The sequence below is a fragment of the Halichoeres trimaculatus genome, unplaced genomic scaffold, assembly GCF_033239565.1.
Source record: "Halichoeres trimaculatus isolate MK-OKI-2021-1 unplaced genomic scaffold, fHalTri1.1 fHalTri1_scaffold_18, whole genome shotgun sequence".
In the NCBI taxonomy this organism is placed as follows: Eukaryota; Metazoa; Chordata; class Actinopteri; order Labriformes; family Labridae; genus Halichoeres; species Halichoeres trimaculatus.
In genome coordinates this window covers 10,412,570-10,429,865 of record NW_027437196.1, presented here as the reverse complement: position 1 = coordinate 10,429,865, position 17,296 = coordinate 10,412,570, and the positions used below count along the sequence as shown (strand labels likewise).

Below are 17,296 nucleotides of genomic sequence, written 5' to 3'. Positions count from 1 at the left end.
AATTTTCAGGAAATGTTCAAAATGAGATAAGGAAGAAGTGATAACATTTTGGAGGTGATTGAGATCACCGTCTGTATCCAGATGGATTTTTTATCATTGTGAGATAGGGCCATTTTCACCATATGTGTATATAACGCCAGGATAAATGGTCGGATTGCTTTTCAAAACAACACAATACAAGGTCACAATATTTTCTGACAGATGTTAAAGTACGATCCAGATATTGGCAATATTCTGGACACTAAGATCTGGAATATGAAATATGTACTGGGTCATCTAAATTTTCAACACTGTCAGGTAACAAATTATCGTACAAACCTTCAACTAACACCGAATTGTAGCAGATAGTCTGCTGAAAGGGAGTATAACATTAAAGTAGGACTACAGTGTCGTGTGACAATCACAATATGCTTGGTGGAGGTCTGCACTCTCTGAGTGCTTTTCTAGTTGGTATTTCTAAGGCTTTATACTATCCCTCTAGTACGACTGTCATAGCTTTACATGACTTGCAACACAAAAAAAAATCACAATTTTTCTCACACTAGTTGTTTAAGCTGCTGTCTCTTTAGGACCCCCTCCTCCACCACCAACTCCCATCTAATTGGCCAGCCCTCTGAAAGCCTGTTGTGTGCAGGGAGACCTTGGTTTTTTTAGACCTGCTCTTCAATGTGTCACGAACCAGTTAGGAGATCCTTATGCCTGATGATGACATCATCATTCAAGCAAATCTTGAAGTTATTTCATGAAAATCTCATGCTATACAACATATACATATGTAGTGGTTTGAAAGACATCTGCCATTGTTACTTTATATCTTTATTTAAAATATATAAAATCATGACACCCCTCTTTATATTTTTGACCACCATTGATTTTCCTGGCTGTCAAGATCAACAAGTCTGAACTGTATGTGTGAATCTTAAATTCAATCTCAGACTTGGCATAAAAATCACCTGTCCTGTGTTTGCTCGCCCAATCAGAGGCACAGCTCAGGGTCATGTGATGGACAGGCTAGCTGTAGGCAAAGTTCCTGCCCCTACCAATATGGCTGCTATAGCTGATGTGCTTCTTTTTCCATTTCAGAAAAAGAAGGGTGACGTTGGGGAGACCACATCCATGTTTTGTACAGTCTATGGTAGAGGTGAAGGAATTTCCTTTTAAATGAAATATCAACTTTTACAGGAATAAATCTGCTGAACTGTCACCTATGGGCCTCTATTTATGTGTGTTAGTGTCTGTGTCTGCTCTTCTAATAGCCTAGCTTTAGGCTAAAATAACAATATTTTACTTTTTTCTCATAAATTTATACTTGTAAATTTATTTTTTAAAATGGATAAACATTCATTTTTTTAACCTTCCCAAAAGCATTTTTTAAATGATTGTTCTATTCAAATTTGAAAAACAACAACACAGACTGTCCCTTTATCTTGGAACATCGTGATGTCACAGAGTGGAACATTCTGATGTCATCAAGTGCTTTGCATGAACTACCCTCAGAACCTCAGACCAGAATCTTCATTTCACTCACACGAGCAACAGACGGAGCCACATTTGCAGATCACAGCATCTAAAAGCAATTACACAATGGAAACTGTTCAAGGAACAAGAAAGAACGCCAGAAAAGGCAGAAATAAGACACAAAACAACGTCGTCTCCTACCCAACGACTCAGACATCGTACACTGAGCTCAGACCCATCGACCTTGTTGAGGAGGAGTTAGACGAGTATTACTTTGAGAGAAGTTTCTCAAAGAAAAAGAAGAACAAAAAGCAAGGAGAGGTCAACTTGGCTTCGTCCTTTCCAGTCCTGCTCAGAGATTATACCCAGGAGGAACTGGAAGCAGAGGGGTGCAGAAAATGGACAGGAGCCTCTGCAGCGCCACCAACACCAACGCCTGCAGAGTCAAACCCACTGCCTGAACGCAAGCCTGAACCCCAACCTGGACCCCAGCCAGGACCCCAGCCAGGACCCCAGCCAGGACCCAAGCCAGGACCCCAGCCAGGACCCAAGCCAGCACCACAGCCTGGTCAATCACCGAAACAACCACAGCCAGCAGAAACTTACAAAAAAACTGTTTCTACTCTGTCATTCAGTGCAGTGGTTTCAGGTAAACAAAAGGTCACTGAAAAGAAACCTCTGACCCAGCCGGACATCAAACCTAAGGAGTCCAAACAGGCTGTGTTACAGATCCCTGAGCAGGAGTTTCACAACCCCATCAGAAAAAGGGACCAGGTCTCAAAACTTGAGGAACAAAATTTCTCTCTGCTTCATGAGGTAGAGCAGCTTAAAAAACAGCTCAAAAATCATGAAGCCTCAACAAGAGCAGCAAACACAGACATGGAAACACTCAAAGAAAGTCTTGAAGCTGAGAAGAAGAGGTGCAGAGTAACTGAGGACAGCCTGGCCCTGCAAACAGAGGAGACCAACAAGGCGAAAGCTTATCTGTCCCAGATTATCACAAGCATACAAACCAACGCACAACTGTGGGCACAAGAGAGGTATTTCCTCCGTGAAGAAATCAAACGGCTTCATGCTTTTCTGCAGCAGACACAGTCAGCTGAGTCCAGGTCCAATCTTCCTGAGGAGGTTCAGACTGAAACAGCCTCAGAGCCAGAACAGATCACAGCTCCAGAGGATCAGTCAACAAATAAAAACAACCAGCTGGAAGAAGAGAGGTCCCATCATGAGACAGAGAAGGAGGAACTGAAGGCTGCTCTGCACCAGGCCCAAGAAGACCTGGAAAATCAGAAGCAGCAGCTGGAGGAAGAAAGATCCCACCGCCGATCTGAACAAGAGGAAACCTCCATCCTTAAAGCCTCTTTGTGCCAGGCCCAAGAAGACCTGGAAAACCAGAAGAAGCAGCTGGAGGAAGAACGATCACACCACCGATCAGTAGAAGGAGAAACCTCCAAGCTAAAAGCCTCTTTGCGCCAGGCTCTAGAGCACCTGGACACTCAGAGGCAGCTGATTGAAAAGGAAAGATCCCATCGGCGCTCAGAGCAGGAGGAGACCAGTGGATTGAAGGCTGCCCTGCATCAGGCCCAAGAGGAGCTGAAGAGTCAGAGGCAGCGGTGGGAGGAGGAAAGATCTGGTCTCCTGGAACAACAGAGGGAGACCACCTCCAGGATGACGGCTGATCTGAAACAAGCCAAGGATGAAACAAACAGCCTGAGGTTCCAGTGGGAGAAAGAAAGATTTCATCTCCTGGAAAAACAGATTGAGGAGAGGAGGAAGATCCAGGCCAGACACAACGAGGCCCAAGACAACATGGACAGACTCCAGCGTCTGTGGGATCAAGAAAGAGCACATCTCCTGTCTGCACAAGAAACAGAAGCTGACAGGATGCAGACCGCCCTCTGCCAGGCCAGAGAGGACCTGGAGACCTGCAGACACCAGTGGGAAGAGGAAAAATCAAACCTCACTGCAAAACACAGAGAGGACACCCACAGGATGTCAGAGGACCTCAGACAGGTCTCGATGGAGCTGACGACCCAGAAGTCCCAGTGGGAAATTGTCAGGTCACAGCTCCTCGCAGAGCAGAGAGAAACCTGCAGGTTGAGGGCCTCTCTTGAACAAGTCCAAGAAGATCTGGCACAACAGCAAGACCAGTGGCAGCAGGAGAAGGCCACTCTCCTGGAGTCTGTCAACAACACCCAGCAGACTCCTGTGGAGGAGGAGGAAGAGGAAGAGGAAGACGTGAGACCATCCTGCAGTTTTACGGCCTCTCTTAGACAAGTGCAAGAAGATCTGGCACAACAGCAGGACCAGTGGCAGCAGGAGGAGGCCACTCTCCTAGAGTCTATTAACAACACCCAGCAGACTCCTGTGGGGGAGGAGGAAGAGGAAGAGGAAGAAGTAAGACCATCGACCTCTGTGATGGACACTCTCGCAGTCCTTGATGGTCAAATAGAGGAGTTGGCCCAAAAAAGACCAAAAAAATCCTTGAAGAAAAGGTTCCTGGGCCTTTTTAGAAGAAACAGAGGAACTTCTAGTGATGGCCAGTGAACTCCTCACACAAGACCAGTCAGCCCCTCTAAACCCCCTCTAAACCCCCTCTGAACCCCCTTTGAAACCCCCTTTGAAACCCCCTATGTTCCCCCATTGTTCCTCCTTTAACTTTGTTTGTTGTAATGCCTGTGTTTCATTGAGTGTGTAAACACTTGATCAGTCACAGACAACATTACAATAATTCCCTTTCCTTTTAAATGCTTGTAAATGTGTTTTTAAATGTGTTTGTAAATGTGTGTTCAACCAAAAAACAAAAAAACAAAAAAAATCCAAAAAATAAAAAAAAAACAAATAAAAAAAAAACAATATTTCTGCTTCAAAATCTGTTTTTTTAACATTACAGAGTTCGTAAGGTAACAAATGATGTTAACGCATTGTTGATCTTTTAATTGTTTATGTTGTATTTCTTGATGTGATTGTTTTGTATAAAGGTTTGTGTTTGTGTGTGTGTGTGTGTGTGTGTGTGTGTGTGTGTGTGTGTGTGTGTGTGTGTGTGTGTGTGTGTGTGTGTGTGTGTGAGTGTGTGAGTGTGTGTGTGTGTGTGTGCGTGTGTGTGTGTGTGTGGTTGAGGATGCTTTCAAAAAGCCATGTCCATATGAATCTGTCTTTAAATCAGAATAACAACATCACCAGATGATCTGTTTGGTTTAGAAATGCATTGATGAAGATACTAAATGTCACTTTTTTAAAACAAGGTTAATCAGAAATTATTCATTTATTCATCTATCCATTTAAACGTTTATATATTCCTGAACAAAGACATTTAGGTTTCACTTGTTTTCAGTGTCGGTGAAAGTATTGATGTGACGTGTCGGAAACATTTCAGAAGATCATTTTTAAGAGCAGGTAAAGGTGATGTGACATTTAGACAGCAGGGTTAAAAGTCCTCGTTTACTCAATCTCAACCATGATTACATTTTTTTTTTCTCTAGGCCTCCGTTCAGCTGCTAAATATGAAGACAGATATTTATTTTCAATGAACTATTCAACTATTGGTGTGAGAAAAAAAAGCTGCTGTCTCATCAAGACCCCCTGCTCCACCACCAGCCCTTTGAAAGCCTGTTGTCTGTCGAGAGACCTTGGTTGTTTGAGACCTGCACTTCAATGTGTCATGAACCAGTTAGGAGATCCTTATGCCTGATGATGACATCATCATTTTAGCAAATCTTGAAATTATTTCATGAAAATCTCATGCTATACAACATAAACATGTAGTGGTTGGAAAAGACATCTGCAATTTTTACTTTTTATCTATATTTTAAGTCCGAATAAACACGACACCCCTCTTTATATTTTTGACCACCATCGATTTTCCAGGCTGTCAAGATCAACAGGTCCCAACTGTTTGTGTGAATCTTACATTAAATCTAGACTAAGCATAAAAATCGCCTGTCCTGTGTTTGCTATTGGGGGCATTACTTACCTGGAAAGGTCGAACACTCGTGAGGTAAAGGGTCTTCCTGTGCCACAAGTTTCCTTGGTTTCCATATTTTATCCATAACAAGTGCCCACGGCCTGTTGCTGTGGTCCTGAGGTACACTGCCAGGCAGAACACGTGTGAACCAAACATGTGGTAATGAATGCGGAAAGCGCAGTGTTGCCTGGACCTGGGTGGATCCTTTCCACGCTGATGAGTGGGCTGGAAGACTCTGCTCAGCAACACAGCTGTGTCTCTGAACTCCTGGGGCGCAGAGGATTCGATGTAAAGGTAGTGGCCATAGCTGGTGCCTAATGTGTGGTCCTTCCAGGGCCCTGTGTTGATGGACGGAGTGGGGCCTTGGATGCGGGTCCAGTCAAATGCGTCTCCTCCACTCTGTTCTTGTTTCCAGCTACACAGGCCGTGCTCAAAGTTGCACTGCAGCTCTGGAGCTGGGAGACATGGGATGAGGAAAATAGGTTTACTGAAGACAAAATTATCATAACACTACACTGACAGCTACATTTAAAGGTGATTCACTGGAAATATAAACTCAGCTAGAGGCAACAGAAACATGCTGTTTACCTCGATGGAACTAAAGGTACTGTAACTTTGATATCAAGTTAAACATTCCTGCTCCCTTGCGCTGAGCAATAACAAAAAAATTAAAGCAGAATGTAGGAAACAAATTCCTCCCAAACCTTCACTTTGATACTTTACAAACTACCTTTGCGCTGCAGAGAACTAGCATTAGCAATGCAATGTCAAAGTATCAAACAATTGTTTCACTAGATGTAATTCAACTGTATTTTGGTCATGGTTGGATCTTTTTCATTAACCCTCTAGAGCCCGTAAAGTAACAACTACCCAGAATGTAATCAAGAAAATGTAATTAAGCCTGAAATGTAATAACTACTCAATAATGTATTGAAAGTCCTGAGCCCAAAGTGTAATTTAAAAAATGTAATAAAACCCAAAATATAATAACAGGCCCCTTATGAAACAAGTATTATTACATTTCAGCCTTTATTACATTTATTTTAATTACATTGTGGACCGTTGTTAAATTTAAGGATGTTGTTAAATTTCGGGGTCTAACAGCCCAGAATAGCACCGGTGCTACAACTTGCATATTAAGTTTCAGTTAGTGTTAGATTTGAAACCAGATAAGAAAGATCAATTATTCTATTTTTATACAAAAAGAAAAAGAAATGTTTTTGAAGGACATCTAAGATAAAGCTTAAACAACAAAAACATTACGATCCACACAACAGTTGTTCACATCTCTTTCTACGCTGAATTCAAGCCTTCATGTTCTTTTTTTACATATAAATTTTACAGCCATACAGTCATGTCGTTTCTGTATTTAGAAATAAGTTCGTGAAATATTGCTTATTTTATGGTTTACTGCTCTTTTTAGCAATTTATTTAGTTATTCTGGAAATAAGTTAATACATTTGCTAGGCGTCACCCTGTTGGCTATGGCTGCCTTCTTTGTCCATTTCTTGTAATTTTTTCATCTCTTTTTGGTCATCTTTGTATTTGGAGTGGATCAGTACTTTAATGGTTCATTTGTTGGTCATGGACACCAAACTTTTTGCGGCTTCAGTGATTTTTTTACGACTTTTTCTCCTGTGTTTGCTGGAGATCCTACATGAAACCATGGCTGCATTGTTTACATGTGAACTCAGCTGTTAGCAGTCTGTAGCATGTCAATGCTAACTGGTGTAAGGCCTGATGTCTTCCCACAAGGTGAGGAGAAGGAGGTGAGGACGACGTGCTGGTTCTCAGGTGTGAGCTAAGAAGTGACGACATCGACCAGTCCTTCCATCCATCATTCTTGGGAAAGTAAGATCTATCTCCAATAAGACGGACAAGCTAGCCATGCTAACCCAGCAACCAGAGGGCAGAGTAGCATCATGCTATTTACAGACATGGCTAACGGAGCTAACATCAGACACCAACGCCATGTTGGAAGAGCTTCACCTGCTGTGAGCAGACAGGATCCAGGAGACAGAGACTGAACAGACTGCTGAAGAAGCTCAGTCCTGGACCCTGTGGAGGTGGAGGCTGGCTGAACTGGAGAATGATGGACAAGCTGTCATCAGTTATTTTCTTATGGACCTTTTTGCACTTTCTATACACATTCTTACTTTGTTTTCTTGATCGCTGCAGTGACTCCAATTTCATTGTACTTGTTACAATGACAATAAAGTTCTATTCTATTCTATTCTATTTTGTTAAAGTTTGGGATATAAGGGTTGTACTGATGTTGTATTGTGATGCTAAAGTTTCATGAAAAAAATGACACTAGCACGTAAAAATGTGAAGATGTGCTCAGGCAGATTTGGTATGGTAGGTCATAAAGAATTAAATAACGAGTAATTCTACAATGCAGTCTATTTTACTTTTAGATATTGGAAAGGACTTTTGGTTAGCACTGATTTTAGCGCCCCCTCTGGACAAAAACCTTCTACTTCTTTGTGACTCGTCTTACATGGGTAGGTAGTATTTTTTACTACCTTCAATGGCTGTTGAATTTTGTTGATGAAAATATCAACAAAGGCTGTTTGGGCAGCCAAGGCTTATAGGGAATAACAACAACAGTATAGAAATAGTTCATATTGTGTCTGGTGGTCTGGTTTGCTTTTGATGGTCGTAAAAAGGGATTCCATATAAATTCAGTCTGTTTCATAGCCAGCTAAAAAACTCCTCACAAGAGCTTTGTGTGGGGAGTGTTTCCCCCACCACTGAACATTTGTAACAATAAAAAGCACTCACAACAGCCCTCTTCATCGGATCCATCGCCACAGTCATCCACAAGGTCACAGAGCTGTGCGTTCTCCACGCACGCCCTGCTCTGCGTGCAGTGAAAATGTGTCTGCGCCGGGCACTCGGCCACAGCTGGGGGCATGGAGCAGTTCTTGAAGGTGATATCATCCACAGCAGAGACCCCGTCAAACACAGCCAGGCTGATTTTGGCCAGAGTGATTTGGAAGGGCTGCCTGATGCGGCCCAGCTGAACAGTGACCTGATGCCAGCGGGTTCCCTGGTCGTACAAAGTCCTCCATATGACAGTGTTGTTTGGCACTCCGTTGATTCGGAGGTACATGTCTGCAGCTCCCACAGATATGCCAGAGTTGTAATGCCTGAATGAGATGAAGAAGATGACATTTTCTTTATATTGTGTTATATTTACCTTAAGATACTGTAAGTCACTCTTCCTCTTGGGACAATATGTAAAATGCTGAGTATGAAACATGAGCCTTTTGGTTATTCTGCAGAAAAATGCAAAATTTATAAACCTCCACAACTTTTAGCCCCTAAAATAAGTCAGCGAGGAGATAAAATCTGTCATTTTACATAAACTTTAGGAGCCATGAAACTGTCAGAATGACATATTTAAAGCATATCTTCTGCTGTGTGTGTGTGGAGTGAGAGCAGAGCTGACACAGGTTGGAGAAAAAGGGGAACAGATCGAGAACACTGCCGAAGAAGGGAGACAGTGTGTGGAGGAAGTCGTAGGTTGCTGTACAGATTCTGATTATGATACAAGGTCATATAGAATGGAGAAGGAAGCGATGATATGGCTCTCACCAGAAGGTCATGGTGCAGCCTGAGGCTGACTGTTTGAACCAGGGTCCTCGAAGAACAGCCCTTGGATACAGGCTGCTGCTGTTCTTCATGATGAACATGAAGTGTCCTGGAGACAGAGCGAAATAAAAGCATATACTTAAATTAAAGAAAACACATTGTTCAGTCAATCTAACACTAACAGAGCAGGGCTTCATCGTTTATTTTCCTTTGCTCGATGTTGTTATGACTAGATGGGTCAATTTTAGGACCTCTCCCCTGTGTCAGGTGAGTACATTGAGAATCATAGGAAAATCATATCACATCACATCGTCTACAGTCACCATGGCAGCGGTGTTGTCTTGATGAGACAGGTTAGAGATCAACAGCAACAGCCAGACTGAAAATTGTACAATCAGCTTCATGCTGCAGGCATGATGTACAGAGATACGTTTCATTTAACACAGCTCATAAGCACATGCTGGGTTCTACTCATGCGCGCAAAATGAAGATGCATCTCCTCATAAACACACTTGAACAAGTGTTCAGTGTTTTCAGGCCAACAAACAGAGCACTCTCATATTAGGAGGTTTTATTCTTTGAAGAGGGATTATTTTGCTTTGCAATGTTTTAATCCTGTGCTAGTTTTCATAAGTGTAGAAATCCCAGACTCTCTGTTCACTGCTCAGAATGATCTGTTCTAAAAGTAGCACAGGATCAAGATTTTCACAAGACTTGCTGAAATGAAGACATCCTCTCATAAGGATATTCTTACTGGTTTACTACATGTTGAAAAGGTGGGCCTCAAACACCAAGGTCTGTCCGGATAGGCCTCCAGGAGGCTAGCCAATCAGGGGAAAAGGTGCTATGGATCTGGGAGCCTTAAAGGGACAGTAGCTTAAATCAGACTTCTTCAAGCAGACCAATGTGAGAAAAATAGCAACTTCTCTGAGCTATAAATAACTTAAGGCTAAAACAAGGGTACCAAAAGGACATTATAAAACCTATTAAAAGCACAGTACCCCCTCTTTAAGTTTCTGACCTTTTGGGCAGGTTTTTTTTTGTTATGATAAAAGCAAAATAACACTTAAGACTACATTTAGGGGCCGTTTACACGACAACGGTTTTAGGGTGAAATGCAAAAGTTTTGTTGCGTTTCAGCCTCGCGTTTACATGGAAACAGCGTTTCAGCTGACCTATCACGCAAACTTTTGAAAACGGCCTCCAGAGTGGGATTTTTCTGAAACGCTCCCGACACCGTTACCGTGTAAACAGTAAGCTGGCGTTTTCAATGGAAACGCTGACGTCACACTCTGCCTCACGCGCACATACAACAGGACAACAGTACCCTTGTTACAATCGTCGTGAACTAACATGTTGTGCTTGTGCTGCTCAATCTGATGAATCTGCTGACTGTCTTCCGAGAAAATGTGCGTCTTTTGCTCCACTTTTGTTTTTTTTAATTTTATAAAGGGACCATGTACAATATTCAACATAAATGTTTAACTTAGTATTCCTCTATATACCAGATGACCGGCTCAACTCTACTTCGGTGGAGATCTCCCAAAAGCTACTTCTGGACAAGACAGTTATAGCACCACCTACAGGCCTGGCATGCTTACTACAGCGTTTTCAGACCATCAGCATTTCTGTGTAAATGCAGATTTTTTCACTGGGTTTTCACAGTTAAACGTTGTTTAAACGGGGCCTTAATGCTGCCTCTGTCTTGCTAAATGACATCCAGCAGAGTTAAAACAAACTTAACCTTAACTTTAACATTTAATAGCTTATTTAATTAACTTATTAATATTATTAACTTATTAATGCTTATACATGTTCTTGTTTTATGTGCTAATTGTTGACTCTGCTGTATACATAATATTGACAAATGTTCAATGCAACTTCAAATCCAGATGTATGAGTTTACTGGATTTGATGCAGTAGCATGGAAACAGAGTAAAGATTAGGCTCAAGTTAGGCTTTATCATCCCTGTTTAGCGAAATTAGCTTTAGCGGACAAGCTTGGCAAATTCTGACTAGCTTAATTTATGTCAAACGCAGAATTTTTAAAAAGTGAATTGACAACGCCACTAACCAACTAACAGAAGGAAGAGGCAGTATAGTTTTAGTTTTGCACATGCTTATCCCAAAACATTAGTCAACATATGACATCGTGGTTATCTCTGTGGCATAATTTTACAGAAAAACTTAGGCTGAAAGAAGGCTGATGCCTTTGTTCCAGCACAGCCACATAAGGCATTCTGCAACTTTGTTTTGGTTCCTAAATCCAAAACCCAGTTGCCAGATGTCTTTGGGAGGAAAAATATGTCCTTATCTACAACAGGGCAAGAATCCATGATGTGGCACAGTTTGAGGCAGTGTTGTGATTGAGTTGTTTTCTTGGCTCTTGGTGGATGCTGAACTGCCACCACATACCTACACAATGCATTTGGACAGGGCACAGTCATATTTTCTAAGACTTCAAACAGATGCTCCCAGTAGGATATGTGTTCATTTCACAAAGCTCGAAGGTTGTGGGAAGAGAGATTTTATTCCACTGCCTCGTCTCCTAGTCTTATTATCTCAACCAGACAGAGCATCTTTTCACAGCATGTCCGCACAGTATACATAACAAAACAACAGATGGTGTTGCTGAAAAAAAATACACAATGTTATCAAGTCTATCTGCAATTAGATAGCATGTTACATCCGTGGATCCAGCAGACATGTCATATGTAGTCCATGTGGCAATGGTGGAGAAAAATCTGAGATTACTGCTGTAATAAGGCACAATATTAAGTTCATGTGTTGTGCTGCATTAATCATGTAGAGAACGATTTGTCAAAGCATGCATATTGTGTATTTCATAGCGTTAACATGCAGAACGGGTGCAGCATGTCATTTCCCTTTCTGTTACTCAGATGGCTGAGGAGGCATTTCTCCATGAAGTGCTTATCTGTGGAAAAACACGCAGACAGGATTGTCTTTCCACACACAAAACCTCAATCTGATTCATAGATGATATCTTTTCCCTTTTATTCCTGACCAAATACCCTTAGCTCAGTGAAATTATCTTATCGTGTTTCAGCGCTCTATCCTCGTACCTGTGACTACAGATAGCAATCAGGGAGTGCCAGCTCTTTATCAAATGTGGTGTGAATGTTTTTTTCACTCTACCATCTGTGCTGTTGTTGGTGTGGTCCAGAGGTGGAGGGCGGCCGTAGTAGTCTGGAGGTACCTCTGCAGAAGTGCCCCTTACCCAGTCAAAGCCATCACCAAGGGAGAACTCGTACCAGCCGCAGGATCCGTCCTCAAAGTCGCACTTGGAGGCTGGATGAGCAGCAAGACAGAAATTTTTCTTAATTTGAGTTTGAAAGTTTTTTCACTTTGTCGTAAGAGCCCAAAACTCAACAGTGTCCTTGAACCCTTCTATCCTTAAAGAGGGGTATCATGGATCCTCATTTAACTGTCTACTTGCCTACAACTATTATCTAAACCAATGAAAATAAGTTGATTTAAGTGAGTTAGATTGCTAAGACACTAGAAAGGTTTGGATTTATTAAAAAGTTGTTGCAAACCTTTCTTTAGGAGACTGCAAATTTGTTTAAGCCTTAATAAGAGGGTATTGTATTTTTTTTTTTTTGCATAGTATTTGTAATGACCCCCTGGTACCCTGTGGTAGCTTTACATGTTTTACAGCTCCAAGAAAAAAAGGCCTCTGTCTGAAACACTTTATTTTAGCTGCTGTTTCTTTAAGGCTCCCAGCTTCACAAACCCCCTTGCCTCTGATTGGCCAGACTTCTGAATGCCTGTCAGAGGCAGACCTTGGTGTCATAAACCAGTTTGGAGATCCTTATGCAATGACCTAGTTAGAAAATCCCCATGTTTTGCCTGAACGTCCAGCCTGTTACTTTAAATCCATGTTTAAATATGGGAAAGCATAATACCCCCTCTTTAAGTGTATTTTCTGCCAAGGGTCTGACTCCTATTGTAAGATCCTCTTTCAGAGATTTTAATTGGATCGTGTCTTTTGAACAACTAAAATTGGTTATCACCAAAATCAACTATTTTTTAAATCTTTTTTCATCAAGGTTAGTGTGAAAAAGTCTGCAATTGTTGCTATGAGACATCTGTGCTAAATAATTAAATATAGCTCTGGATATTCTCCCGTAACCCACCACAGATAACACAGGTGAAAATCCACTGTCAGATAAGTAGAAACCACTGAACTGTTTTCAAACAAATCTACAAATATTGAGGATTTTTTTTGAATGAGTGATTTGGCAGCAGTGTGCTTACAGCAGTTGGCCTCGTCTTCACCATGGGGACAGTGAGGGGTGAAGTCACACACTTTGTTCTCCTCAATACACTCCCCACTGCCACAAGCAAACCAAGAGGGAGGACAGACAGGAGGAGTGGTTGCACTGATCTCTGCCACAGAAAAATGAAAAATACAAAATATTACATTAATACAGGCGCCTTGAAAGAACTCTAACCAGAACTATAACATCAGAGGTGGAATAATCAGATATGAGATGCAGTTGTTATCAAGGACTCCTATAATGTTATCAGTTAAGAGCCTCATGGGAGATCAGAGTGGTTTAATGAAGAAGAGCTCAGAGAGAAAAATGTATTATCTGTTTAATGTAAAAACAGATTGACTTCAGATACTTGGATCGATAGTGCATCCAGGACCCATCCATCCATTCATCCATTATCTTTACCTCTTTTCCAATTCAAGGTCATAAGGTGCAGGAACCATAATAAACTCAGTTTTTCTCTGTTTTAAGGATATTAGATACAATGTAAAAATTGGAAGATAGTCTTAGTCCTTTAGGCTGGCTGTTGACCCAAAATTTATCACTAAAAATGTGGCATAGACATGCTAGCAGCACAGTACTTTGCTAGGCTAACAAATTCCCCAACTTACAGATGCAGTCCAAAAAAAGAGTCAGAAACCTCTGTTAATACATGATTAACAGAGGTTTTAAAAACGTATTGGTTGAGTTATAATGCCGTTTTGTTTATAATGGATCAAGCTGTCATGGTAACACTGATGTCCAGTAGCAATTGCTAAGACGCTAGCCAACCATAGCCTATACACACAAAGTAGAGGATAAAATAGATTCAGAATTTAGTAGTTTGACAAATCACATTTGTATTCACTCTTTATCATAGTGCTTAAAACTTGACAGAAAATAATGTTCTGCTAATGAGCAAATTTATACTCTGTGTTTAACAACTTGCAGCTAGCATCATTAACTACTCCAGTCTCATTTGCGTACCTTGTGAACTAGCTGGTTAATGCTCCTCTTTATTTAAATGTTTGTAGCTTACCTCATGTGTCAGCTAGCTTTATGCCCCTCTGTGTTATATTGCTTGTTGTTATGACTCAAACAGCCTCTTGTTTTCCAATACCTCAGTGATATACTTCATATCAATAATAATAGCTTTTTATGCCTCTGTATCTTACCCTTCAGTGGATATTACATAATTTTAATTTAGAGAGCAATTTCCACGTCTGTTTTGTGTATCACAAGCAAACCCATATCCTAACTATAAAATGCCTTTATAATGATTTAGAAGGAAGGCAGGGAAGATTTCATCCTAGAGAGAGACCAGAAAAAACATACGTAAACAATGGCCACCAGCTACTGAGTCCACACACCAGCTACAGCTCATTGCGACAGGTATGGAGTTATAAATGCGAAACTGATTGGCTACTACTCTTTATGGGGTGGGGAAGGGGAGGTTGGATGGATATAGAATTGTAGTAAATAGCCTTTCCATCAATTCTTTGTATTTTCTCATTTATTCTTTTATTATATTTTTACATTTTTCATTTGCTTGACGAGCTGTTTATTGAGGGCCTGCAAGCCACTGGCAGCTTGAAAACTACCTGTTGAAGACCCCTGCTTTAAACTGTCTAATTTAATACACGCTCAACTTAAACTGAGCATACTTAGGGGAGATGTGTGCACCAAGCCCTGAAAAGAAATAGTTTTTCCCTAGAAATATTTTGAAAATCTCACTAAAGTCCAATATTAACTCTCCTTCAAGCTCTGTTTTGGTCTCTACCATCCTCTTAAAGATGCTATTAGGAGGATCTGTTTTAATTGGACTGCATCGCCACCTTCTGGCCTGGAGTCTCACACATACTGTCAGAAATATGTGACTTTTAACCAGGTGTGTGCTTGTTCTGGAACAAATTTTCTTTGTTCAAGACGACTTTTTACCAGCTTCAACGGGACGAGGTTGTGATGCTAAATCGTAAAATTAGCAGCTTTTCACATACAACCATTCAGTCTCTCAGCATGGCTACAACATATACTCTGTGGGGCTCCTGCACATGCTTACTACTGTGGAATGCTGGGCAATTGAGTTCTTATGTTATTACATTCATAACATCACAGAGGTAAGGTATTGATCAGCACAGTTATGTTGTTTGAAACATGACAACATGCAAACATAAGTTGTACAACAGCAGCTGGCTATTTGCAGCGCTACCAGAAGCTTGGTGCAGTGAGATGTGTCGGTTGTATATAATGTTAGTGAATCCTGGTTATGTCCTGCCAGTCATCTACTAATCAGAGCTAACGTAATCTCACTCTTCATTTTATTGATAGACTCTCAAGTCTGAACAGACCACTGCAGAATAACTGCTGCATGTGGGTTGGAGTGAACATTATATTACGCTAACAGCTCAATCTGCGTTTTAGCCTTTAGCTTGTGCGCTGTCACTCTCCTGTTGAGGGCCTTTCTCTGTCTGACAGTTAGGCTCCTGTGTCCACCATTACTACAAAATTTATCCAAGAAATTTTTTTCAAGCAGAGAAAACTCTCTTCTCTTTTAAACTTCGTCAGTCAGCGTGGTGTTTTCATCTAGACTTAAATGTGCCGGAAATTGATTTGGTCTTGCTCGGCCCGATCGGGAAGCTAAGAAGTAGCATTTCAAAATATTCTGATAATCTCATTTTAAAGTGTGGATAACAATCAGGGCATATCAGGAGAGAGACTTTTTCAAGGTCACTTAGAAACTCCTTACAGCCCCCTTAAAAAGATATCTTACAAATATGAAGTTAAATGACATATTGCCATGTCTTTGATTAGGGAAATTGTTAAACATATTGCTTAAGAGAGCTGTTAATGGCTTTTTGTTGCTACTTTATGCCACAAAACGACACACATAACCAAAGTGTGCATTGTGTTTGCACATAAGACCTTCATGAATGGATTTTTGTGACAACAGTCTGGCTATGAAAAAAAATAGTGGGCTAAAACATGCAAAAAAACATCAAATAGGGCAAATTATTTTAAAAATATGTTTTTTTTACGTTATATAGAAGTAGCTTTTAAATCCATGAATCATTGTTAAAAATTGATTTTAGCCACTTAACGCTTAGCTGTACTACTTTACATCTTCAAAATTTACCAAAAGGGGTCGTTCATAACTGCGATCTAAGAGAGCGTTGTTTAACATAAATAAGATGCATACAAGCCAAAAGGAATCCATGAGGTAAAACTGCAGGCAGCCATCAAATTTAATCAGTGCATGAAGAAGTAGGAGTAATGATCTGATTTCTAAAATATTTGTGGAAATATTGGTTAAAAAATTCTTCAGGCTGACCCTCTGACTCAAACATGTTTAATAAAATACTCTGGCCTTGATGGAGCTAAAAAAAAAGCTGAAGGCCACAGGTTGTAGTCCAGTTGAGTCAATCAATAGAGACTGTGCCACTCTTGTTTTACAGGCAGGGAGCAAGAGCGGCGTCCAGTATCAGATAAATAATAGCTGCTGTTAAAATGCCATAGCTTGTTCCTGCAGCTGAAATACCTATATGTGACCAAATGCCGAGTGGACAGTGCTTTATTAACTGCTCCAAGCCCAGATATCCAGTTGTATCACCTTCATCACTACAATGCAGGCGATGCTCCACAGCAGACATAAATACACCCATAGCTTGTAGCCCTGACTGTGCTCCACATCCAGTGCAGTGAAATGTGTCGTAAGCACTATTTTAATGATTCTGTTACTCTGTTATGAAGCCCATCCTGGGTGCTTTACTGTCTTTCCCTTCTATCAGTATTCAAAACAAGTTTGTGGCGGTCTGTTTATGTGTGGTGATATTTCAAAATGTCAAGGTCTGAACTCGTTGTGTCTGTGTAGTGAGATGTTATTAATGGTCGTGGTACCAGGCGCAGGCAGGCAGCCCAGACTGAAGGATAGGTCATCCATGGCCAAGACCTCTGAGGCTTCACTGTCTCCTGGAAGTTGCCCCCGAATTACCACCTGGTAAGA

The 17,296-nt window shown here is 41.0% G+C and overlaps 1 protein-coding gene across 2 annotated transcripts in view; it reads right to left on the bottom strand.

Moving 5' to 3' along the window:
* malrd1 (MAM and LDL receptor class A domain containing 1) overlaps nucleotides 1–17,296 on the bottom strand; it is an 83,072-nt gene that overhangs the window by 59,796 nt on the left and 5,980 nt on the right. For both annotated transcript variants that reach the window (XM_074693557.1, XM_074693558.1), the window contains exons 5-10: nucleotides 17,191–17,287; nucleotides 13,298–13,429; nucleotides 12,176–12,328; nucleotides 9,023–9,128; nucleotides 8,207–8,574; nucleotides 5,432–5,877 (exon numbers count right to left, since the gene is read on the bottom strand). In XM_074693557.1, the coding sequence (XP_074549658.1) occupies nucleotides 5,432–5,877; nucleotides 8,207–8,574; nucleotides 9,023–9,128; nucleotides 12,176–12,328; nucleotides 13,298–13,429; nucleotides 17,191–17,287 (1,302 nt within the window). The remainder of the gene's footprint in view (nucleotides 1–5,431; nucleotides 5,878–8,206; nucleotides 8,575–9,022; nucleotides 9,129–12,175; nucleotides 12,329–13,297; nucleotides 13,430–17,190; nucleotides 17,288–17,296) is intronic.